General features: G+C 36.8%; 1 protein-coding gene across 2 annotated transcripts in view; it reads left to right on the top strand.

Annotated features, from left to right (window-relative positions):
- LOC150088269 (phosphoserine aminotransferase) overlaps nucleotides 1–27934 on the top strand; it is a 327264-nt gene that overhangs the window by 193882 nt on the left and 105448 nt on the right. For both annotated transcript variants that reach the window (XR_016546786.1, XM_090370665.1), the window contains exon 7: nucleotides 10066–10235. Coding sequence is in view for 1 of the 2 variants with exons in the window: in XM_090370665.1 (XP_090226791.1) it covers nucleotides 10066–10235 (170 nt within the window). In the remaining variant the exon portion in view is untranslated. The remainder of the gene's footprint in view (nucleotides 1–10065; nucleotides 10236–27934) is intronic.

Below are 27934 nucleotides of genomic sequence, written 5' to 3'. Positions count from 1 at the left end.
GGTTTTAAAGGTGGAAATGCTTGATCTAATGGCTGAATGAAAGAAGTTGATTAACCCATTACAACTGTGGTGGTAGGAACATAACTTCAACGTTTGGATGACTTAAATCTTTTGGATGGCCTAGTGTTGCTATCCAATAGTAATAAAACTTTGAAATCTAGATTTTTCAACAAGTACAATTTCAATAGCACAGAACTTAACACGGGAATTTCCCAACAAAATAAAATAAAGGAATTTTTTTTTTTTTTTTTTTTTTTTTGACTAGTGAGTCGACAGCGGGGAGTCAAAAAGAGTGGAAACATTGAAAAATGACATCCAACATAATAGCAAGGTTTCCCCGCACAAAAGCTCAAAAATACCCTGTTATGTGAGGTTTACTGAAATTTTCTAACAGTGTTAGAGCGAAACCATGTTATATAAGTACCGTGTCGTGCGAAGATTACCACAATTTATCAAACGTGTTAGAGCAAAACGTGTTGTGGAAGTACAATGTTATACGGGGGTTGTCTGTACTAAAATTTTCACTGATTCTCTTAGCCCTGTAGTGTTTGAACAAGCAGACAAAGCTGCAAAAGAAACCACCATTTTCCACACTACCATACCTTTCCTGGACTATAAACTAGTCATTCATAACAGTGGCAACAGCCATGACAAGTTCTAATTAACAATAAATTTTTTAAAAAAATACATAACAGGTACATAATTCAACATGCATTGAAAACATCTTTAGTCATGACATGATGGTTGTAATAAATAAAAATACACAATTTATTTTTTAAACAATTGATTCAACTTTAGCATTAGTAGAGGCATATGATGCAAGAAAGCAAGCTTATGTAGCATCAGCCAAAAAAAAAAAAAAAAAAAAAAAACCCCTTCCACTTCAACCCTCCGTTCGTTCGAAATACCTGTCCAGCTGAGCCTTAAATTTATTTAGGCTATCAACTTCCACAACAAGGGATGGAAGTGTGTTCCACCAACCAACTACCCGTTGGCTAAAGGCAAAAACTTTTAAACTATTCCAAAACTTTTCATTTTTACTTATCTAAAAACATCTTAAAAGATATGTCCTGCGGAGCCCAGACACTACACAATTCAAGGATAGAGGCGTTAAAACCCTTGAAGGATGGTTGGTTTAGTGAGGGATTCTTTTTGCAACAGCTACAAAAGCTAAAAATGTGCCTTGAGAGCTGTATGTGATAATGTTATTCTTAGTCACTTTTTGCTGGAAATTATCTACATTATTGATTTCAGAAAGCTGAGGAGTTATGAAGTTTTTCTGCAGTTTTAAAAAACTGAATTGACAGACTGGACAAATATAACAGATGTATAAAAATACATCTGTTATATTTGTCCAGTCTGCCAATGATTTTTGAGTGTGATAAAGTAATATATAGATATCAATCTTTTAACACTGTTTTGTGAGAGTGGTTGAAACAAGTGTGTCCTATTCTTGATCTTACTAGCATCATCTCATTGTGTCTGTTTTATATCTTGATTTTTGATAGTTGGAGGATATTGTTGACGTTAAAAATCTTTAGTGGGTTAGTTGAATTTTTGCATTACAAAAAAAGCATTAACAAGAAGCATAAAAAAAAAACAGGAAGTACACATGCATTATTATGTTCAAACAATTCATCTAATTGTTTTGACCATAATAAGTGAGAAATTATAGTCTCTTATACAGTGGACCCTGCCTTTATGATATGATATTAATTCGTTTCAGAGGCACCACTGCATCATGAAAATATTGTAATGTGAACCCGATAACACATTGTTTTTTGGTAATTAGTTCCAAGCCCTCGGAAGTTGCAATTTTCAATATATAACAATGCCATTTTCGGTTCCAGTCAACCCGTCCCCATCTCTTCCATCATGCAGTATGACTGATTACTTTTGAGGTTATGATGAACATCTTGGTGAGATCCAATCTTCCTTACATTTCGAGGGTGCAGCTCTAAAATGGGGTTCGCAGGCCGGCTGCTAGCCAGTAGACTGGACCAAACCTATTGGTAACTCTCTGGGAGGATTCCGGATCAGCTAGCGTATAATCTTGCTGCCTCTACTCTGCCAGATAGTGACTGGAGGGACTTTAAGTATTGTGTATGCAGGAGGGGGGGGGGCACTGTCGATGCCACGTTATGTCGAAGATCTGAGTATATTTTTACTGTGTGTATGCCATATCTAAAAATTTCATTATTACATACAGCATGTCCCCCCCCTCTGCTTTTTCTTACTATTGAATATACCATGAATTGTCAAACTAATAGAATAAGCTTATCTGCAAAAAGATCCCAAACACTTCCAAGTTCATTTCACAAATATACGTGGTCTCAGTTCTAATCTCAACGATGTCCATTTCCACTTGCAGTCTGCCAAACCCCACGTACTTTTTCTGACAGAATCTCAGTTACCGGTTGATTCAACTACTGCTCATATCAGTTGCCCAAATTATTTGCTGTATAATTCCTTTCACCTCAAAGTGGGTACTTGTGCTTATGTCCGTTCCGATATTCCTTGTCAGAGACTTGGTAATTTGGAATATCCTCTTTTTGATCTTCTCTGGCTTAAAATCTCTCTACCTCATTGTGTCAAATTCATCTGTTGTCTCTACCGTTCTCCCAACTCCACTAATCACTTGGAGCTCTTTGAGTTCCTCCCTTTGCAACTTGATTTTATCCAGTCCAACTTTCCTAACAGTGAGATAATTTTTCTTGGTGGTTTTAATGTTCAAAACTCCAGCTGTCTCCCGTTTTCTAGTCGCACTGACACAGCTGGTCGAAATGCTGAGGCTTTTGCAATTGCTAATGACCTTGCACGGATTGTTCATTTACTTACAAGAATACAGGACAATCCTAACCACACAGCCAACACGCTTGATCTTTTTCTCACAAACCCTTCTAACTCTCTTCTTCTTCTCTAAAACCCTTCTAAGTACATTTTGAAGTGAGTGGTCCTTTATGCACCTCAGATCATAACTTGGTGATTGTCTCTTCTCTAATGGAGCCTTTATCTCATGGCTATTCTCAACCTCGTATTGTTAAGAAGGTAAAATGGGATGACCTGCGAGATTTCTTTTCCTTGTTCGGATTACTGTTTCAAAACTTCTGATGTCAACGTTTGCTCAGATCGTGTCAGTAAAATTATTCTTGTAGGAATGGAATCCTTTATCACACACTCCACTTTAAAATCTCGAACTTTATCTAAACCTCCGTTTTCCAATAAATGTGCTAAGACTGTTCAAGAGAAGAACGTTGCATATCGTAATTGGCTTGTTTCCAATTCTTCAGTTTCATTTTCTGCCTACACCAAAGCTCGCAACAATTGTAAAGCAGTTATTAATCAGTCCAAACTACATTTTGAATATGCTAAGAGTAGAAAACTTGCTTCTTGCCCTAATGGTAGCCAAGCATTCTGGTCTCTTGCCAAAGTTATTGGCTGCAACTTTTGCCCATCTCTGCTCCCACCTCTGTCAAAACCAGATGGATCTGTTGTCACATCAGCCAAGGATAAAGCTGACCTGTTAGCATCCTATTCCAACTCATGTATTAATGATCTTGGTAAAACACCTCCCGCCATTCCCAACATGCTCCATTCAGTGCCTCCTCTGGTCTTCCATCAAAAGGATGTCAGAAGGATTTTGACAAATCTTGATGCTAAGAAAGCTCCAGATCATGATGGTATTTCTCCACTTGCTCTCAAAACCTGTGCTCCTGAACTTACTCCTGTTCTTTGCCGCCTTTTTTCACTATCTTATTCCGAAGGTGTTTTTCCTTCTGCTTGGAAATTTGCTCATATCCAGCCAGTTCCTAAAAAGGGTGACAAATCCCTCCCATCTAATTATCGTCCTATTGCAATTACTTCTACTCTTTCTAAAGTAATGGCTAAATTAATTAACCGCTAACTTTTAAACTACCTAGAAACCTTCCGTATGATCAACGATCACCAGTATGGATTCCATTAGTGTTGATCCACTGGTGATATTCTGGCTTATGTTACCCATTTATGGACAAATTCACTGGAAAAGTTCGGTGAAACACAAGCAGTTGCTCTTGACATCTCAAAGGCTTTCGATCTTGTTTGGCATAAAGGTCTCCTAAACAAGCTTCCATTTTAATGTGTGCCAACTGTTTTTTGTAATTGGTTATCCAGTTTTCTCTCTGATTGGTCACTGAGGGTGATGGTAGTTTTTTTTTTTTTTTGGTAGTTGTTGCCGCATCGGCTTCTGTAGCCATAAAGCACCTCCCAAGGTTTTTGCAGTACTTTGATCCAAGCCCGAGGCGGGATTCGAACCTGCGACCTTTGGGTTGCTAGGCAGATACTTTACCCACCCGGCTAGCCCAGTCGGCGTGATGGCAGATGGCTCTCTCTATCTTCTAACTTCTCCACTAATGCTGCTGTCCCTCCACAGTTCAATTCTTTCCCTCGCTCTTTTCCTCTTGTATATTAATGACTTTTTCCATTGACTAGAAATCTTATCCATACTTTTGCTGATAATAGCACATTGCATTCCACTTTCCATTTTGAGAACTCTTGCCCTGCTCAATCAGCTTCAACTTCTCCAATATCCACTACCAATTCCTTATTGCTTCCTCTGCATCTAAAAAACTTGGTTTTCTCTTTTGCTCTCGGCATTACGTTTCTTCCAAACAGCTGTTCATTCTGTACAAATCGCAAATCTGCCCTACCATGGTATATTGTTCCCACATCTGGGGTGATGCTTCCATAACCTCTCTCAGGTATCTAGATTCCATTCAGAAGAGGGCAGTTAGGTTAATTAATGACTCCTCTCTAACAGTCTCTCCACTTGCTATCTCATAGACATACAATGTCTGCTGCAGGCCTTTTCTACAGATACTTCCATGGGCACTGTGCTTCTGAATTGGCTTCTATAATTCCTGATTTCTCTTTCAAAGCAGTCCGAACACGTGCCACAGCCAGCCAACATCCATTTACTGTTCATCTTCAAACTTACAGAACCAACTTTTCATCTTTCTTGTTTACTCATTCAACTGCCATCCAACTGGTTGTTTTCTGAAACAACCTTCCTTCATACGTATTTCCTGAAAATTACAGTCTACAGAAGTTCAAGTTTATAAGATAATGTCAACAAATATCTTCTTTCGTCTTCTCAACCTCCAACCCAAACAGAGTACTAAGTACTATAGGTTCTAATACCTCTCGTGTTTGGGGTTTTCATAAAAAAAAAAAAAAAAAAAATTATCTCTTTAAAAGGTAATTTTTGTAATGGAAATTGTACATATTGATTAAAAAAATTTGATTAAAACTAATATTTGTAAAATGATAAGAGGAGTTTACCTCAATATAGTACAAAGAACACTTCCGTATGATACCCTCTAGAAATTAAAATGGAAAAAACGAAAAAATCGACAACTTACCTGTACATTACAATAAAATATAAATAATTAAAAACCAATTTAACACAATTCAAATCAATTTAAAACAATATTAAAAATCAAATTAACACAATTAAAAAGAATCTAACGAAAATATTCAAAACGGTTTTCCTTCCTGAAGCTGACAATGCTTCAGAAGCGTTGTCAGCTTCAGGACATTACACAGACACGTTAATATGTTGCAAACATTATCGGATAGGTCAAGACACGTTCATGCGAATTCTAACACATTGTCGCAGGCTTTCGACCAAGTTCATATGAGTTGGGTAACAACCCCCCCCCCCAAGAGACACACAATGTACTACCACAGAATATGTCAGATAGTCCATGAACACCACCTCACCCAGTATTCAACGAACTGACATATCAACAGGTTACAAATTTTTCCTCGTGTACGCTATCGCAGGACCAGATTTCACTTTTATCCAAAGGACCAAATTATAATTTACCACCCCGAAAACTACCTAAAAAACAATGCATAATTGATGTTGAATTTGGACTTCGTAATGTTCCACTAAAAGATGTATTTATTCAACATGTTAACCAAGTAATGAATAACATAAAAGAAATGTGACTTCCTAAATTGAATACACATGACAGTTTAGCTTTACGAGAACTTCGGGGAAATAAGGACATTATTATACAGAGGGCAGATAAAGGAGATACAGTGGTAATACTAGATAAACCTGATTATATTAATAAGTTAGATTCAGTTGTTTCAGATACCTCCACTTATCTTGAAGTAGACCCGGCACTGTTTACCAATTTGGTCAATCAATACAATAAAACGTTGACCATGTATCGAAAAAACAACTACATTACTATGGCCCAGTTAAAGGAATTGAAGGCCAGAACATTCAATATTCCTGCACTTTTCGGTCAGGAAAAATTACACAAGACTGGATTTCTTATTCGACCTATTGTTTCCTACAGGAGCTCGGCATTTTCATCCTTAGCCACACATGTGTATAACATTATAAAACCCTTTAGACAGGTAATACAACTTGGGATTAAGAACTACGATACGTTATTTAATAATCTTAAAGACTGTAGACTCAGCGACAATGACAATTTATTCTCACTAGATGTTACCTCATTATATACGAATGTAAACGTTGAATACACATTAGATATTATTTGGGATATGTTAAATAAAAACTCTACACCGATTAATTATACGAAGCTACCTATTAAGGAAATTTTTCACTTAATTAAACTATTAGTTGAGGCCAACTACATCACCTTTCAAGACAAGGTGTACAAACAAATTTTTGGATTACCAATGGGTTTGAGCATATATATTTGACACCTTTTCGACCCCGTATCACATACTATGGGAGGTATTTAGACGATGTTCTAGTTATTACTGATAGTAGTACTATCCAAGACATTTTACATTCGTTTAATAATATTCATTCTAGATTCAAATTTACATTGGAAAGGGAGGATACGGATACAAAGTCATTAAACTTTCTAAATTTCACGCTTACCCAGGACTCGAATAAAATACAATTTAGTATCTATCGAAAACCTACAAACACCGGTATGCTTCTACATTATAATAGCTATCACCCGTTCACCTACAAAAGATCGATTATCTTTAATCAATTTCTAAATGCCTATAAATATTCAACGACAGAATCTGCTTTGGACTCAGAAATACAAATATTAACTAGCAGGTTCTTAAACAGGGGTTATTCCATTGCCACAATAAATCGAATTAGGGTACAGTCTAAGGATAGGATACAAAACACTACACCAACCAAAATAGTAATATCAAAAAATACTTTATTTCTGTCCCATATGTTGAACAGTGGCACAAACAGCTTAATAGATTCTTTAAAGATACCGAATTTAAAATTGTGGCCAGGCCAATATGGAAGTTACACACTATACTGAACAATCGCTCGGTTCTTTCCGCATTCGCAACACAAATTAATGATCTGGTATACTACATTTCTTGCGGTGATTGCGACTCATCTTACCAAGGTTCGACGCAATTTTCTCTTAATATTCGTGTAAATCAACATGAAGCCTCAGTTAGGTTCGACGCGATTTTCTCTTAATATTCGTGTAAATCAACATGAAGCCTCAGTTCGTGCTTCTTGTTCAGCAGCGTCAGAATTAGCCTTTCATGCGATTAACGAAAAACATTTTTATTTAAATTTTTATTTATGAGGCCAAAATACTTAATGTTCAACGTAATTATACGCGACTATTAATTGCGGAAACCTTAGAAATTAAATTACACGAGAATTCTGTTAATGTTCGGTGGCCGTATATGATCTCCGATGCGTGGACCTTTACACGCATGCGTGAAGACAAAAAATCACTATTTAAGTTTCAGGTTCAACCCCGATTCGGTAATTTTCATTCCTGTGATCACGACATGTGGTCGAAAAGTGTTGTCAGCTTCAGGAAGGAAAATCGTTTTGAATATTTTCGTTAGATTCTTTTTAATTGTTTTAAATTGATTTGAATTGTGTTAAATTGGTTTTTAATTATTTATATTTTACTCTAATGTATCAGTAAGTTGTCGGTTTTTTTCATTTTTTCCGTTTTAATTTCTGGAGGGTATCGTACGGAAGTGTTCTACGTACTATATTGAGGTAAACTCCTCTTATTATTTTACAAATATTATTATTATCAACGTAGAACATATTGAGTATTACAGCTCTGATTCATACTATCTGATTAAAACTAATATACTGATTAAAGTACAACACAAAGTCACCAACTAATGGAAGCAAAAACAAAACACAAGACCAACACGTTTACAAATGCTACTATTGGCTGAGAGGAAGGACCATGTGGTCTGGTCAGAGACAATCGTAAGCCCCTCCCGTCCTCAAGTGAAATAACTTGGCACTATTTAACATGATCACTAGTTAGTGGAATCAGCTGCTTTAATTTCAAAAAACCTATTCAAATCATTAAAATGCACCATGCTTTCATCGTTATCATATGTTTGGTTAAAAGAATCAATTTTGAATGCCTTTGTGATTTTTTTCTAAAGCATGTTTCTGAAGATCACTACCATAAAACAATAAAAACAATTTGCAGTTTACAGTGTATTAGGCTTTTCTGTTAGTGCAATCTGTTATAACTGGGTAGTAAACTCAATCTTATTGTGTTTGTGTAATACCAATATCTGTAATTCTGTGGATTTTTATGTTATTATGGTGAAATGTGTTTCCTGTTCCTTGAAATCTTCAGTCATATAAAAAACATAAATAAATTTTCAGAATCTGCTCTTCATTCCTATTTTTTAAGCTTCATAAACTTGTTACTCTGTATCTCATTTGCACGTATCATATTAGTTGCAAATTGTGCATGTCTTGTTCTTTGTTATTGATTGTTTATCTTTTTTACTGTTTTAAATTATACATCCCACTCCAAAAAATGTCAGTGAACAGAAATATCAACTAGTTAGTATGTATATATTACAGTACGCATTAATTAAACTATGCCTGTGGAAAATATTCTTCAGATTTTCACATGTCATTTAATTTTGTTAATTGGCAATGTAATGAACTCTAAATTTGTGATCTTTACTTTTATAACCTGTGGATAATATTCCTCCTATTTTCACTTATTAGAATCACTGTTTAATAGAATTAAAATTCACTTCACAAACGTGATCACAAAGACCAGCACTTACTATATATCGTATGGTGAATGGTATTTTATTATGGGGAGTCCATTGTGAAGCGATTTCATTGTATAGTGAACAAATCGTGGTGGGGAGTCCACTGTATTATAGAAATTATATTGCAGTTTATTTCAAATGAATCAAATTTCAACACAGAGGAAGTCCACATGTACATATGTTATTATGCTTAAACAAATCACCTAATTGTTTAAATATATATTTATATAATTATGTTTAAACAATTTTGAAGGGTTGTTAGTGAGGAAAAAAATCAAGAGCATTGAGAATGTGGTTGCGATTGTTAGATATTATGGTAAGTAAATGAGCAAGTTATGTAATTAATAATACCAAAAGCCTCAGTTTGATCAGCTGGCCTGTGTAACTGGAAAATTAAAGCCCCTGGAATTGTGAACATTAAAATCAACAAGGAAAATTATATGATTGTTAAAAAAGGTGTTAGGGATTGTATCATTGTTGGGAAGAAGACAACAAAAAGTTCTGAGTGATTGGTAGAGTTGGAAGAAAGATAGAGGTAGCAGGGAATATGACCAAATGGAGTAAAGCGAGAGGAAATAAAAAATGGAGATTAGAAAGTCTCTGACAAGGAATATCAGAGCAAATATATGCACTCCACCTTTGGAGTGGAAGGAACCATAGAGTAAATAAATGGCACAACCTAGGTGTGGTGGTTGAGGCAACTGATAATTGAGATTCTGACTGAAAAGTAAGTGGAACTTGGCAGATTTTTGGTGGAAACGGATATCAGTGATATTGGAAGTAATATCATCTGTATTTATGAAATGAATAAGTTTTTGGTTCTGTAAAAAAAAGTTTCATGTTGCTTTTATTCTTCTTCTTATTATTATAATTATTTGATGTATAGAAAAAATAAAGAAATATTATAAACAATTATAAGGGTGAACCTTGATATACAGTCAAGAAATGATGCACCTCATAAAACTGCACCAAACACTCATAATTAATTTAATTTTTTAGTTTGCTGTTATTTTTGCTGGAGCACAAAAGAATATTGGTATTGCTGGTCTAACAGTTGTTATTATTAGAGAAGACTTAATAGGCAGAGCAATGAAAATATGTCCCATTGTCTTTGACTACAAAGTTAATGCAGAAAATAAATCTTTGTATAACACCCCACCAACTTTCAGGTAAGGATTAACTCTGTTTACCTCTAATTTTTTGTAACTATGCTTTATTAAAAAAAATAATAATAAATTTCCATTTTTGCATCTGTTTAGTTTCAAAATTACAGACTAAATCTTTACTCAGTAGAAAACAGTACTTATTGTCTGCATGCATTTTTTTAGTTTTTAATTAAAAAATATATTTTTTAAAAAATGCTATTTTTACACATTTTATTTTCAAAAAATATATATTAATTGAGATGAAAGAAAACAAAAAACACAAACATAAAATAAGATGATGCTATTTAGCATCAATTTTCTAGTTTTAAAAACGTCAAACATATAAATTTAAAACATGCATGCACATATATTGCTGCTTATTATGTGTATATATATTCTAAAAAAAATTTTAAATATGCATAATTATATGCTATAATTCACTTTCAATTTTTTTAAAAATTTACTTCATATCTGATGCTCAGTGAAGAATGTGAAATTTGAATATTATACATAGCAAACTCTATCTTGAGTGACTATCACTTTCCTTGTTTATTATTAGCATTAGCTAAAAAAAAAAAAACCTTCCTATTTCACCCATCCATTAACTCCAAATGTTCTTCTAGTTCTGCCTTGAATTTATTTAAGTTGTCAACGTCTACAACAACAGATGATAGTTTTGTCCAGCAATCAACCTCCTGCTGGCTAAAGAAAAAATTCTGCAGAATTATCCTACAACTGTCGGCAAGAGGAAGAATCCCATCAGCATTGATCTTGCTTAAACCATTCAAGGCCTTATACACCTGAATCAGATCACCTCGCAGGTGCCTAGTTTGCAGAACTTAAGCCTTTCTTGGTAACAGAAACTCTTTGTTCCATTCACCAATCTCATTACCCTTCTCTGTACTCGTTCCAGCAGCTCTACATCCTTCCTAAAATGAGGCTTCCAGACCTGTATCCAGTACTCTTGCAGACTGTCTGCACTGCTCAGACAACTTCATATCTGACTGCACAATTACTCCCAGGTCTTTTTCATTCTCTACTACCCTACATGTAGTACCATACAGTTGACATGTTACTTTGGGATTACTGCCACCCATATGCAGTACTTTACATTTGTCAACAATGTTAAATTGACAAATGTTTATTCCAAAATAATAACAAATATTTCAAATGAATTTTTCAAAAAATGTAGTTTATGACCATTAGAAAACGTTAATACAGGTCAACCATCACTAATCCGGCCACCATTAATTCGGACATAATTTCCGTAAACGTAATTTCAAATTTTCCGGGTCGGCGCACCGACCTGCCGCTACTGTTTTGGTGGTTGGTTGCAGCATCAGCTGTTGGCACGAACTCGTAAACACTAGCAAGCCATTCCCACTTGTTTTTCTGCATTTATTATTATAAACTGCTCACATTTAGCCACAGCCATGGTTCCAATTCATAAAGGAAGTGACTCTCGTGGTGTAAAGTGCGAACACCGTACATTGTCCTTAAGAGATTAGCATTAGTAGAGGCATTTGTTGATGCAAGAAAGCAAGCTTATGCAGCATCAGCCAAAAAAAAAAAAAAAAAAAAAAACCACTTCCACTTCACCCCTCTGTTCGTTCAAAATACCTGTCCAGCTGAGCCTTAAACTTATTTAGGCTATCAACCTCCACCACAAGGGATGGAAGTCTGTTCCACCAACCAACCACCCGCTGGCTAAAGGCAAATTTCCGCACGTCTATCCTACATCTGTCTTTCCTCAATTTGAATTTATGCCCTCTCAGGTGATTATTCTGAGCTAGAGGAAGAATCCCATCAGCATTGAGCATGCTTAAACCATTCAAGGCTTTATACACCTCTATCAGATCACCTCGTTGGTGCCTAGTCTCCAGACACTGTAATTTGCAAAACTTAAGCCTTTCTTCGTAAGAGCACCCCTTTGTTCCATTCACTAATCTTGTTGCCCTTCTCTGTACTCGTTCCAGCAGCTCTACATCCTTCTTTAAATAAGGCCTCCAGACCTGTATACAGTACTCTAGGTGTGGCCATTGCTTTATACAATGGAATAATCACCTCCTTATCCCTGCTGGAAAAATTCCTGTATATCATTGACAATACTCCATGAGCTACTCTTGCAGCACGTCTGCACTGCTCAGAGAACTTCATATCTGCCTGCACAACCACCCCCAAGTCCCTTTCATTCTCTACCACTGTCAGTGTAGTACCACAGAGTTGATACGCTGCTCTGGGGTTGCTGTTTCCCATGTGTAGTACTTTACATTTGTCAATGTTAAACTTCATTTGCCACCTCTCAGCCCATCTGCTCAACCTTTCCAGATCCTGTTGCAGCAGCATAGTGTCAGTAGTGTCCTTGACAACCCTGCCAACCTTTGTATCATCTGCAAACTTGGACATTAAGCTTGATATACCATCATCAATATCATTTATAAATACAGAAAACAATAATGGACCCAACACTGAGCCCTGAGGGACTCCACTAATAACATTAGTCCACGATGAGCAGTGTCCATTGATTACCACTCTCTGTCTTCTCCCCCTCAACCATCCCTTTATCCATAGCAGCAATTTGCCTCCAATGTCACACTGCTCCAATTTGTGTAGCAGTCTTCCATGTGCAACAGTATCAAAAGCCTTTCTAAGATCCAAGTATATAATATCAAAGTTATTCCCTGCATCCGGTTCTTTTGTGACCGCATCATAGTATCCAATCAGGTTGGTCAGGCAAGACTTCCCCTTAACAAAACCATGCTGTGTCTGAGCTATAACTGAAGTCTTGTCTAAATGATCCTGCAGTGCTTCTTTAACCAGTGTCTCCATTAATTTTCCTGGAACAGAAGTTAAGCTCACAGGTCTATAATTACTTGTGTCAGCCTTTGATCCTCCTTTGTGAATTGGGGTCACATTTGCACATTTCCAGTCTATGGGTACCTTCCCTGAGTCCAAGGAAGCTCTCATAATTATGGCTAAGGGTTTGCTTACTTCCTTTGGATAAAGTTGAACTTCTGAAAAAACTCGACAGTGGCGTGTCTGTGAGAAGTTTAACTCTGCTTAATTGTAAATTCCAGCAATTTCTCTCAGTCCCTCTTATCTTAGTAATTTTCTTTTAGCCATTCCTTTTTGGATTTTTTTTTTTTACAACACATTTATACAAACTTGCTGAAAAAAAACAACATAATATGATGGATAACATAGTGCGCTAACGAACTTGTTTTCACAAAATATCTAACAATACTGGCAAACTTATTGTGATGTTTGAGAGTTTATTTTATCTTATCGTAATTAGTTTTATTGCTTGTCGCGCGTGCAATAAACTAATCACAAACGACCTTCATATGTATGCCACAATACCGTCACAAGTACGTGACTGACACGGCTTCCCAAGAAATAGTAACCAACATATGTGGCCACGTTGCCACATATATGTGACATAAAAAAAAGACATAGAAATACATGCGACATAAAAAAAAGACTTTTTTTTTTTATTTATATATATATATATATATATATATATATATATTTAAGCAAAAAAACGTCAACACTGACATTACAATATTTATTTTAGAATTGCTAATCGAATTATTTCCTAAATATTTTTTGGCCACTGGGGATTTTTTTCTTTAACTAGCTTGGCAGTCAATGTATTAAAGGTAGAAGGAGGTGGATAGCTTTGGGTAAAATGTATGTGCTAAAATAACCATTGGTGATCCAGAAAACACTAATCCGGCACCCCACAGGTCCCGATGTTGCCGGATTAGTGATGGTCGACCTGTAATTGTTAGCCCGTGTGGGACAGTTTTATAGATAACTAGAAACAAACACAAATTCTTTTTGTAAGATTCAAGTGAATCTTTTCCGATGGTCATAAACTGTTAACAATCGTTAGATCAAGTGGGAGAGTTTATAAATAACTATAACAATAAAAGATCGAAAACCCAAAATAGCTGAACTTTCCTCCCATCTGCTTATATGTTAATTGATGAGATTAATTAAAAAGAGGTGTGGTTTAATTATTCTCATCCATTAACGCAAGCAGTTGGGAGGCAAGTTCCAGCATTTTAGGTTTCATTTCAACCTTGAAACTAAAGGTTACCCATAACATTAATATAAAATAACTATAACTTGTAAATAATAACTTAAACTAGAAATAAATACATAATTCTAATCGACTTTCATCAACCGGTGAAATACCACCACTTTGCTTATTGGAGGCTTGAAGTGGTGAAACCCATGTTTAGTCTCTAGAGCAAAGTTTCCGGCATTCCCCTCCCCCCATACTTCTCCTTCAACCCTAACCCAAGCACGATACTAAGTACTATAAGTTCTAATACCTCTCGTGTTTAGGGTTTGCATAAAAAAAAAAAAAAAAAAAAATCTCTCTGTCAGTAGCAGTCAGTTTCCCAAGGTATTGTTGCTATGAGTTAAAAGTGTGACTAGGAATAGTCATACAATTACTCTGGGAAAACAATAAATAAATTCAAAAAGCATACCAAGTAAATTTTTTTCTATATTTAGGAAGATATAGAAAATAACAGATTTTTTTTCTTCAGCCAACAATTAATACAAGCTCAATATTTTTGAGTTAAACCCCTCGCAGATAGTATAAGCCACAACTACAGGGTTAAGATTTGGCAAATAATGGTGCAGCAAAAAAAAAACAATACTTCCCACATCACATGTCCATCCCTTCTAAGGATGCCTGTTATTCAAACTGTTCTTCCATAACACCAAATGGAAGTTTTTCTAACAAATAACTATCCACTAGCTGAAGGCAATTTTTTTTTTTTTTTTTTGCACTACTAAACTACAACCATCTTTCCTCGATTGAAATTTTTATCCTCCTCGTGCATTGTCTGAGCTTTGTCTAAAAACTGGGCAGGAGCAGCAATGCGTAGCACACACTTCTTGATTAGACCGGGATTCAAGCCCATGACCACCAAATACGGAGATTGCAGAAAGGTCACGGAATGATCACCGCATATCCCCGGAGCAATATGGCCTTAGTTGCTAATGCTTCTAAAAACCAAATAACAAACAAACAGCATTGTCTGAGCAAGAGGAAAGATACCATCAGCATTTAGCTTATTCAAAGCCTTAAACTCCTCCTTGCATTACATCTCCTTGCAATTGCTCCAAATGCTGCAATTTGTAGAACTGAAGCTCTTCTTGGTGAGAGCACCTCTTGTTTCCTTCATCTCACTGTTCCATATCGTTTCTAAATTTGGAACAAAAGCACCTCTTGTTCCTCATCCTTCCTAAAATTGAGTAAGCTAAATACACACCTGTATATAGCTTACTCAATCAATTCAAAGTCTTAAGCACCTCAATCAGATCTTGCAGGTACTACAGATGCTGCAATTAGCATAACTGAAGCTCTTCTTGGTGAGAGAAGAGCTTCAGTTCACCTTTTGTTTCCCTCACTTGCCCTTTCTTTTCCATCCTTCCTAAAATGAATTGTCCATACTTGTATGCAATACTGTACTCAAGATGTGACCTGACTATTGCCTTATACAACCATATAATCACATTCTTATCTTTGCTGTCAAAATTTCTGTATATGAGTCGGTTTTTCCCAAAAAGATTTGTATACACCCAGGAGTAGTTGTAATAGAAGGTTGATATAAACACCTTGTATTACACTTTTTTAATGTAGTCACTAGACCAAATGGTACATTTTTGCCACCTCCCAGTACACTTCTGCAGGCTAGTTTTGTAGAAGTCCTCTGATAGTCCTTCAAACCATGACTCAGCAGCAGAAATCACCTCAACATCAGCACCAGTGTTTCCCATGAAGCAGGGATCAGTAACTTTTTTTGTGTGAAGAGCCATTTTTGATCTAATTAAAAAAAAAGAGAGAAAGAGAGATAGAGAATGCAAAGAGCCTCAGTTGAAGCTGGAGAAGGAGGAGGGGGTAGTTTTTTAAGAAATGGAATAATGTGGGAAGGTGATTTATTGAAAAATATAAATAAATCAGAATATATATTTTGAAATATTATTTATTGATATTGAAAATAACGTAACAACTATCCAATTAGGTACGAATTAATGAATTTTGCTGCTGAACTTCTTTTTGGCCACTGGGGATTTTTTTCTTTAACTAGCTTGGCAGTCAATGTATTAAAGGTAGAAGGAGGTGGATAGCTTTGGGTAAAATGTATGTGCTAAAATAACCATTGGTGATCCAGAAAACACTAATCCGGCACCCCACAGGTCCCGATGTTGAGTGAGTCTCTCTCAACATAAGGAGAGTATGCCATAATTTTCATCTTTAAACATGCTGAGAGACTCACATTGTTCAGATGGTTTCTTGATTTATTTTTAATATAGTTCATGTCCGAAAATATTTGCTCACAGAAATACGTTGAACCAAAAACTGAGAAGTCCAAATGCAAATAATTTCAAATTTATATACTTGTCCAGTAAGTTATTCCATGCATTGAACACAATTGGTCTTGCTTTTTCGACTCATCTATCGCTGTCCATTTGTGTAGAATTGCAAGAGCAGCCTTTTGCCTTTCCAAATCCTCAATTTCAGTTTTAAGGCATTTTAGTCTTGCACTCCACATATCCTTGATTTTTAAGTCCTCTAAATCCATTTCAAATTGTACTTCATGTGGGCCAAAAGTTAAGGAGCTGCAGTTACATATTCAAAGAACCACAGGTTGCTGACCCCTGCCATAAACAAAGGACTTCAGGGCTGGAAAGAGGAAGAAATCCAAGGGTGCATAAAGCACACCTCACTGCAACATGTGAGAAATGAGCAAGGGCATTATTATGGAGCAGACAAACACCATTTGACAGCTTTCCTCCATCTTTTTTCTCATATAACAGCACATAGCTTTACGAGGAGGTTGGAATAATATCACCATCACAGTAAAGACCTTTAGAAGGTAATCTGTTAGTATCACTTCATGCTGATCCCAAAAAACTGACGGCATCACCTTGCCAGCACTTGCTTTTCACCTTTGCCTTTTTGGAGGGGGAGGGGGTGATTCTACATGCTTCCATTGTTTTGACATTTGTTTAGTTTTCGGATCATAGTGATGGATTCAAGTTTCATCCATGGTGACTGGCCATGAAAAAATTCCTCTTGCTTTTACTGGCACATCAACATTTCATGTACACATGGTGCCTTTCCTTTTGGTAAGCATCTGGGAACCCATCTAGCAGACACTTTACTCATATTCAACCGTTGATGAATGATGTTCTTCACAGACCCTACATTAATTTGGAGCTCTGTAGCTTTGATGACAATATGGCAATCTTCCAGGATTAATGCCTCAATTTTTTGCAACACACTCTTCTGTTATAGCAGTTGCTGGGCATCCTTGGATTTCTTCATCATGCACCGAGGTTCTTCCACATTTGAATTGTTTATACTAATGTGCAACAACATTGTAACCTGTGTGGTCTTCTCCAGAAACAGCAACCATTTCTTTGTGGATTATTTTGGGTGTTTTTCCTTGAAGAAAGAGGAATCGAATCAGTGATCTGTATTCCACTTTATCCATAGTGACACTTCATTTCATTCAGCGCTGGCTGCACTGTTTTTTCTTTGCAGCCAGCACTGAATTGAAGTGAAGTGTCACTTTATCCACAGTAACACTTCACTTCTTTCAGCGCTGGCTGCAAAGAAAAAAAGTGCATTGTCAGGTCAAAACCAAAATTTGTGTGGTTGCTGTAGAGATTTCAAATTATCAAACAAAAAAAATTTCTTATTTTGTGTACCCCCCCCCTCTTCATATGATTAACAAAACCCAATGAGCTGTCATAGTAGCCTGTTTGACTGCACAATTAGAATGAAAAAGACTTCTTATAATCTGCCACAGCTTGCCTAACCTCCATAGTTGCTGACTAGTTAGTACTTATTGTAGGTTTCTCTGTCCCCTGGTATTTTATAATCATCCCATGCATTTTTATTCTCTGCTATTAGTCTCATTTTATTTCCATTTAGGTCTTATCCTCAAAGAATATATTTAAGTGGTATAAAAAGTTTTTAGTAGCTTAAGTGATTACTTTCTGAATGCTTCCCATTTCAAATTTGCTCTGGCAGCCCGTCTGCACTGCTCAGAGAACTTCATATCTGACTGCACAATTAATCCAGGTCTTTTTCATTCTCCACCTCCCTGAGTGTAGATCCACACAGTTAGCACGTTTCTCTTGGGTTACTGCTACCCATATGGAGTACTTTGCATTTGTCAATGTTAAACTTCAGTTGCCACTTCTCAGCCCATCTGCCTAGCTTTTCTAGATCCTGTTGCAGTAGCATACTGTCTTTACTGTCATTAACAACCATGCCAACCTTTGTATCATCTGCAAACTTGGACATAAAGCCTGATATACCCTCATCAATATCATTGATAAATACACAAAACAACAATGGGCCCAACATCGAACCCTCGGGGACTCCACTAATAACATTAGTCCACATAGAGCAGTGTCCATTAATTACCACTCTCTGCCCTCTCCCACTCAACCATCCCTTTATCCATTGCCTTTATCCATTGCAGTCAACCATCCCTACCACTCCAATTCATACAGCAGTCTTCCATGTACAACAGTATCAAAATATTTCCTGAAATCCAAGTATATAACAAATAATTAGGTGTATAACCAGTAAAATAAAATATCTTTAATCACAAATAGATACTTGTAGCTTTCGAGGCTGAACGTGCCTCTTTATCAACAGAAATGGAAACTTTAGAGATAAAATTATTCTAACAGACACAATTGTGCGAGCAGTGAGGCATGCAAGGGCACAAGGTAGACCAATCAATCATTAAACTGGTGTTCACTGTTGCTGCATGGACGTGCATAGTTTTTCTCCAGCGCTCCTCTAGACTTAAAACGGTTGCCTCTCAGAGAAGAGTTGGTTGCCTCTAATGCAGAGAAGAAGAATATATAGGATACATATAAAGTATCAGGTGACACAGAAGCCTATGGCAGGTATAAACTAGTTTGTAATCAAGCCACAAAGGAGGTTAGGCGGGCGAAGGCAGATTTCGAGAAATATTTGGCAAAGGATGTAAAGAAAAACAGAAAAGAGTTCTTTACTTATGTAAACTCCAGAAGGAAAGGGATAAATCAGATTGGACCACTTAACATTGGTTGACTATTGATGATCATGCTCAGCATCTATATTCACACAAGGAGTTATTCAATGAGGGGAGTGCCAGAAGTTTATCAAATGCTAACAGGGAGCTAAGTGATTTTGCAATAACTGAGAGCAAAGTGGCAGAGAAATTGTTGAAGTTAAATATAAGGAAGGTACCTGGGGTGGATTGGGTCTATCAAGTTATATTAAAAGAGGAAGCAAAGGAAGTAAGCAAACCCTTAGCCATAAATATTGAGAGCTTCCTTGGACTCAGAGGGAAGGTCCCCGTGGACTGGAGGTGTGCAAATGTATCACCAATTCACAAAGGGGGTTCAAAAGGTGACAGAAGTAACTATAGACCTGTTAGATTAACTTGTGTTCTGCGGAAAATAATGGAATCAATGGTTAAAGAAGCATTGCAGGATCATCTAGACAAGACTGTAGTAATAGTTAAGACAAAGTGTGGGTTTGTTAAAAGGAGTTCTTGTCTGACCAATTTGATTGGATACTGTGATGTGGTCACAAAGGAACTGAATGCCAAAAATAATTTTGATATCATATACTTGGATTTCAGAAAAGCTTTTGATATTGTTGCACATGGAAGACTGCTATGGCATTAAGGTTAAGTTGCTAGAATGGATAAAAGGATGGCTGAGTGGGAGACGACAGAGAGTGGTAATCAATGCACACTGCTCTTCGTGGACAAATGTTATTAGTGGAGTTCTCTAGGGTTCAGTGTTGGGCCCATTGTTGTTTTGTATATTTATCAATGATATTGATGAAGGTATACCAGGTTTAATTTCCAAGTTTGCAGATGATACAAAGGTTGGCAGGGTTGTTAACGACAGTAAAGACAGTGTGCTACTCCAACTGGATCTAGATAAGTTGGGAAAATGGGTTGAGAAGTGGCAACTGAAGTTTAACCTTGACAAATGCAAAGTACTGCATATGAGTAGCAATAACCGAAGAGAAACGTACCAACTGTGTGGTACTACACTCAGGGAAGTGGAAAGTGAAAAAGACCTGGGGATAATTGTGCAGTCAAATATGAAGTTACCTGAGCAGTGCAGACAGTCTGCCAGGGCTGGTCATGGAGTCTTGTCAATGATATATAGGAATTTTGTTATCAGGGATAGGGAGGTGATTATCCTGTTAACAAGGCCACTCCTAGAGTGCTGTGTACAGGTCTGGAGGCCTCATTTTAGGAAGGATGTAGATTTGCTAGAACGAGCAACAAGATTGGTGAGGGGAACAAAGGGGTGCTCTTATTAAGAAAGGCTTAAGTTCTGCAACTTGCAGCACCTGGAGAGTAGGTACCTGCGTGGTGATCTGATTGAGGTGTGTAAGGCCTTGAATGGGTTGAATGCTGATGGGATTTTTCCTCTTGCTCAGACTAAGAACCTGAGGGGGCACAGTTTCAAATTGGGGAAAGATTGTTGTAGAATAGATGTGTGGAAATTTGCCTTTAGCCAGCAGGTAGTTGATTGATGGGACAGGCTTCCATCTTTTGTTGCGGAAGCTAATAGCCTAAATAAATTTAAGGCTGAGCTGGACAGGCATTTGGAACAAATGGAGGGATGAAATGGGAGGGTTTTTTTTGGCTGATGCTGCTGCATAAGCTTGCTTCCTTGCATTGTATGCCTCTACTAATACTAATTTCAAATTCAAATTGAAGAGGTAAGTGTTCAGATTTTATAAAAATTTTGTCATACAAATGGGACAAATCAAATTTAGAAAATATTGTCTAGGCATCTGGGTCATATCTTGTTACGGGCATGACAGTAAGTTTATTTTATAGATTTTGGGGCGCCAAACATTTTATGCACTATTCAGAAATAGTGCATAAAATGGCACATTGCTCTTGGTTTTTGAAAAAATTAGTTTTTTTATATTTATACAATGTACAGTGGTACCTCGATATACGTCCTTAATCCGTTCCAGATCCTTGGACTTATACCAAACAGGACATATACCAAACTAATTTTTCACATAAGAAATAAAAGGAAAATCATTAATCCGTTCCCATGAAAAAAAATCCTATTGTTATTGGCATATTATACATTGATGGGGTTGTATAAAATAATTTAAACACTGCTTAATACTAAAATAAAGTGCATAAATACAAAAGCAATTAGATGAAATAAATGAAAATTTAACAAACTTTAATTTTCTCTTTTCCCTACTTGGACCTGGTTGAGGATCACCAGGTTTGACGTTTACTAAAAATCTGTCCAAAGAACTTTGCTTCTGCCTTCTCCTCAGGATGTTTCGAAAATGTGACATTGTGTGGTCATTCCAGACAATGCTATTACGGCTTTTTTGGGTTTTGTTGGAGTGGTACTTCTGCAAAGTTTTTGACATCCATCCATTTGGCAAAGATTTCCTTGATTAATGAAGTAGGGGCTTCCTCTATCTCCTCCTCCTCCGAGCCTGAAGAGAGTGTATCCATCTTAGTCTTGCGCTCCTCCTTCTCAAGTTCCTGCAGCTCCTCAGTGGTCAGCTCTTTCCTGTGCCCTCCACTAACTCCTCCACATCACCATCACTCACATCCAGACCCATGGACCTGCCCAGAGAGAGAGAATATCCTCCACTATAGGCACAGCCTCAAAGTCCCTTTCAGTCACTGCTTCTGGCCACAAATTCCTCCAAGCAGAGTTCATTGTTCTGTAGGAAACTTCCTGCCAGGCTTTGTCAATGAGAGATATGCAATGGACGATAGTAAAGTGATCTTTCCAAAACTCTCTCAGAGTTAATTCTGTGTCAGAGGTCACTTCAAAGCACCTCTGGAATAGTGCTTTAGTGTGGAGTTTCTTGAAATTGCTGATGACCTGCTGGTCCATGGACTGAATGAGAGGAGTCGTGTTGGGGGGAGGAACTTATTATTAGCCATATGGTACAAGGAAGCCTGAGGCTTATGCTGCACCAGGCAAAAAAAAAATTTCTGAATTTACCCAGAGAGAAGTAGAAGGGAATCACCAAGAAAAATAAGAATGGTGATATCCAGCTCAGGACCCTGGGTGTGCCAAACCCATACTCACCACATGTGAGCCCCGGGGGGTATTTACAGTGATGAAGTCAAACTCCGGCAGCACATAGTCCTGCAAGCTTGGAGGGTGAGCTGGAGCATTGTCCATTATGAGGAGGGCCTTCAGAGGCAGGTTTTTCTCCTCTAAATAACTTTTTACACTTGGCCCAAACATAACATTAAACCACTGTTTGACCTCCACATCACAGGTAACTGAGTTTTCTGCACGTTATGTTTCTTAAAGACCCTCAGGTTTTCAGAGTGGTAGATCAGTAGAGGCTTCAATTTGCAATCCCCACTTCCATTGCCACAGAACAAGAGAGTTAGCATGTCCTTCATTGGCTTGTGCCCTGACAATGCCTTCTCCTCTTGTGTAATCTAGGTCCTGTTAGGCATTTTCTTGGGGAGCATCTCTTTTCAGCATCCATCAATAATCAGCTAACATAGTGGCACTCCATTTGCTTTTGTATCTTAGGTCCATCGCTGCGATGTCTTGATGTTCACCACTGGCGGCACCACAGCTTGGTGGGAAGAAATCCAGGTGTGAGTGCAAGAAATGCATCTTCAACGACATGTTGTCCCCAGTTTTTCATAAGAAGTAATGAGATATTCCACAAACTGCCTGTAGTTGCTGCTTCAACATTTCCTAGAAAACCTGGCGAAACGTTTCGAAAGGCTTTCCACGTCCTTAGTGATATCTCACTATCACTAAGGACACGTTCGAATTGTTCGTCTTTGAAAAGTTGCCTTATTTGTGGAATAAAGAAAATGCCTGCCTTAATTTTCTCTGTACTAAGTCTTGGGAATTTCTCTTGCAAGTATGTGAAAACCAGGACTGTTCACTTCCAAAGCTTTCACAAAATGTTTCATGCAAAACTTTATTTGGATCTTCCAGGTTCAAATGCTACTTTCTTCATTCCTGGTGTTAAATGATTTTTGTTGAGGCCAACTCTTCTCGTAGTGCATATTCTTGGCACAAATATCCCACTTGCAGAGAAAGCAACAATGCTTTGTGTATCCCTTTTGTATTTCTAATAAAAATTCCTAATTAAATCACCACTTATGTACCACTTATACTTCTGATAGTGTACAGAAAAATGGCCGGGCTATTTAGGAAAGGTGGTACTTCACAGTGAGGCGTGGGATGAATTGCAGATGGTACGTCACTGTCCACCTTTTCTTCATTGTCATCCTTTTCTAATAGGAGGCACCATACCGAAGTAAGTGTGACATGATTTGTTGACTCCCTCCATATCATGGGCATTGCAAAAAGGCATAAAACGTCCCTTTTGATTCACCCACGCTTTGAGTTTTTATGAACAAGTAGTACAGCATATGTGTGGAGCCCAGTTCTTGTCCTGTTCGCCTACTTTACACCCAAAGTACAAGAAGTAGGCTTTTTTTATGGCTCAAGTTAAGGGATGCTTTCTTGAAGCTAACATGACTTCTCCAAATGCAGAACAAAGTCATCCAGACTATTCACACAATTATGGGGCATATTAATCTTACACCACACAAATACTGCACAAAAAGTAGGAATCTCACAGAGAACAAATTGCCCAGTTCCTAGCCATAATCAAGGATTACTGCAACAGAGTTGAAGACTCATTTGAGGCAATAACAACAACTTATAACATGATGCAGAGCGAGGCCACAGTTGCCAATCACTAGATAAGAGCAGTGGTACTGAAACTGCAGTGTTGCCGTGTGTTTTGCCGAGAGCTGTAGTTGATAATGTAGAGTAACTTGCAGTGCCTCCGTAGCCAGGTGGGCAGGAGCAGTAGTGTGTAGAACATGCTTCTTGATTAGACCGGGGTTCGAGCCCATGACCACCAAATACGGAGGATGCGGAAAGGCCAGGGAATGACCACCGCATATCCCCGGAGCAATATCGCCTTAGTTGCTAATGCTCCTAAAAACCAAATAACAACAACAACCTAAAAATTTGAAAAAAGCATTTGATAAAGGTTCTGAGCAGATTAGTTTAGGTAATAAAACTGGATTTTTTATTTTGTAATAGATTAGTACCATCAGGTTCAGCTTAATTATTGTGCTTTTGTTTTGTTGATTCATTTGCATTCTTTGCCTTTATCTGAGCTAGATATATGTTTGTTTCTGTTCCCATAAAGTTTACTTTTAACTCTAGAAGATTCTACTGACACCCCTTTGAGAAAACTATCTGGATGTAAAAAAAAAAAAGCTTTAAGAAATTCTTAGAAGCTTTTTTTACATCCAGATAGTTTTCCTTTAGTAAACCCATTCAGTGACTCCAGTATAATTGCATTCCTGTCTAGATGATCCTGCATTACTTCTTTAACCAGTGACTCCATTATTTTCCCTGGAACAGAAGTCAAGCTAACAGGTCTGGAATTACTCGTCACCCTCTGATCCCCCCTTTTGTTAATTGGGGATACATTGACACATTTCCAGTCCGTAAGGACTTCCCCTGAATCCAGGGATGCTCTCATAGTCATGACTAAGGTTTGCTTACCTCTTTTGCTGCCAACTTTAATAAGATTTGATGGATCCCATCCACCGGAGGTTCCTTTTTTTTACATTTAGATTCAACAATTTCTCCTACACATTCCTCTCAGTTATTGCAAAATTGTTCAGCTCCCCATCCCTAAAAAAATTCCTCACTGTGAATACAAATACAAAATACCCATTCTGTTTGTTAGCAACCTGAGCAGGATCATCAGCAGTTAATCCCATTCGTATTTGGTGGACCAATGTGATTCAAATCCCCCTTCCTTCTAGAGTTTACATAAGTAAAGAAGTCGTTGCTGCTTTTCATCGCATTCTTTGCATGAGACTTTTCAAATCTGCCTTAGGTTGCCTAACCTCCTTTGTGACTTTATTGCAGACTAGTTTATATCTACTGCAGGCATCTGTGTCACCTGATAATTTATATGCATCCCATACATTTTTCTTTGCTGCCACAAGTCTCTTCAGTTCATCTCATATCCATTTAGGTTTGCCTTGAACTGTATCTCTTAGTCAGTATGAAAAGGCTAGTAGCTTCTACAATAAACTCCATGAATTATTTGCATTTAGAATTTGCTGGTGGCAACTTTATCAGTTAATCCCAATTTAAAACTTTCTATAGGAAGTTTTCATTTTTAAATGCTTTTAAATTTAAGTGTAAATGACTTTAAATATTGATTTGGTTGGCTAAAAATTTAAAATCAAATTGGAATTTTAAAAATCTCAAAATATAAAAAATTCATAAACATTTACTTCTTTAATGTGTCTTCTACATCTATCTGTGTATCATTTGATTCAATTCTTCCAACTTTTGGATCTGAATTATTTAAGTCAAACCAGCCAAAAATGGCTGACAGATGTGATCTCTTCTCCAATTTTAAAGTCCATCTTTTTTCATGCTGCTATCCATTATAAATGGTGTGTATAGAATTACTTAGAAATGCAGATAACAGTTCTGGCAGAATTTACTAGTAGATAAGTAACATACTTTAAAGGCATTATTTGAAATGGCCTTGAAAAGCACTATATACCTATATATTCCTTCAGAGCCACATGAAAAATATACACACATGATGTACTCTGGAATAATTGGACCAGTACTCTGAAAAAAGAATATTATTCACTAGTTTGAGAAAAGGTATAAAATGAATAAACTAAATGCAAATAGATGCCTAGTAGCTGCCAAGTTGTCACATATAGGAAGGGGGAAGAGAAATGCAATATGGATTTCTCATTCATTGATTCATCATCAATGAATAAACAAATGTCAGCATTTTTAGCATTTAAAAAACTTTCCAATCTTACAGTAAACAAAGTATGTAAAGTAATGTTACATAACATATGTTTCATTTTTGGCATGCATGATTTTTATTTCTTAAATTAATTGATTTTTTCATTTTTGACAATTAATAGAAATGAAAAGTAAATAAAAAATTATCTTTTACCATTAATTACTAATTAACTAATAATTAATGGTTTTAACATCACTCAAATTTTGTGATACTTTACTTATCTCCTAGATTTTTAATAAAAATGAAAATATGATCTATACATCTTCTGTGATAATCTCATAGGCATATTTCAGATTTTAATATGCATCCAACATTTTTGTAAGGACTTACTGTTTCCCCCTGGAGTTTAATACCAAATGAGCAATAACTAATAAATAACAATTGAGAAATAGCACTTATTTCATGTTTCTGCTGTGATTACTACAGTAAGTCAATAGTAATACAGGAAAAGATCATTAATACAATATCAATTTTATACAGCATATCCCTTCAAAAGGAATAAGCATTCTCATATTTAAAAATTTGTTTAATACAAGGTATGGTTAACATATATTACGAAGTTAATGTTTGCACAATGGATAGTATAACTGTACTTTACTGTACAGTTAGTACAAAAGTATGTTGACCACACCTTAATACCTAACTATCAAGGTCATTGTCATTTCATGAGAGGTGGGGGGACAGATCTGTCAGGTGGAGCTGAAGTATGAGAACATAATTTGCATTACAGTATCAGCATAATACTCATAGCTGTGAGTATCAGCATAATAAAATAAATAAATTTTCTATTTATACTTTAGGATACCACATAAGGCAAGAGGAATTCACAAAAGATAAAAGAATTTCACCACATTTTATCATCATATGGGTTTGACCCTCACCAAAATAGAAACTGCAAAGCAATTTCATCATCATCATCATCAGCCATTTTCAATCCACTGCAGGATGAAGCCCTCTCCAGCAACTTTCCCGTTCCTTCTGTTTTGAGCACTGACCATCCATTTACTACCCACAAACTCATGAATTTCATCTATCCATCTCTGCCTTTGTCTTCCAGGTTTTCTTCTAGCTCCTCTTCGATAACATTCTGTTATTTTCTTAGTCCATCTGTCATCATGTCTTCGAGCTATGTGTCCTGCCCAAGACCATTTTAGTTCTTTAGTTTTGATAAGAATGTCCTTTACTTGAGTTTGCTGCCTAATCCATGTGTTTCTCTTCTTATCTAACAGTGATTCCCAATATAATTCGTTCCATTCTTCGCTGTGTATTTCTCAGCTTCTCTTCCATTCTTTTTGTGAGTGCCCAAGTTTCACTTCCCTAAGTCATGGTGGGGAGTATACATTGGTTCATTATTTTACGTTTCAAACAAACTGGGATATTGCTCTTCCGTATGTGACTATATTTCCTGAATGCTATCCATCCAAAATTTATTCTTCTCTTGACTTCCAGCCATTTATCATTATTACAGCTAATAACTTGTCCCAGATAAGTATATGACTCCACCTTTTCAGTTACTGCTCCTTCAATCATTATTTCCCTTTCTGTGGCATACTTGTTCATCATTACTTTTGTTTTAGCCATATTCATCTTTAGTCCAAAATCCTTACTAACTGTGCATAACTGATTAAGATTTTCCTCTAATTCTTTGGGATCGTGGCTTATGACCACAATGTCATCTGCAAATCGTAAATGGTTTAGGTACTCTCCGTTCATATTGACTCCTTTCTGCGACCAGTCTAATCTTCTGAAAGCTTCCTCAAGGGCAGCAGTAAACAGCTTCGGAGATATTGTGTCTCCTTGTCGAACTCCTTTCTCGATT

This window comes from Mastigoproctus giganteus, chromosome 3 (assembly GCF_048544385.1).
Source record: "Mastigoproctus giganteus isolate SK-2022 chromosome 3, ASM4854438v1, whole genome shotgun sequence".
Taxonomy (NCBI): Eukaryota; Metazoa; Arthropoda; class Arachnida; order Uropygi; family Thelyphonidae; genus Mastigoproctus; species Mastigoproctus giganteus.
Note: the sequence above shows the minus strand (reverse complement) of the source record. Positions and strands in the feature narration are given on the sequence as shown.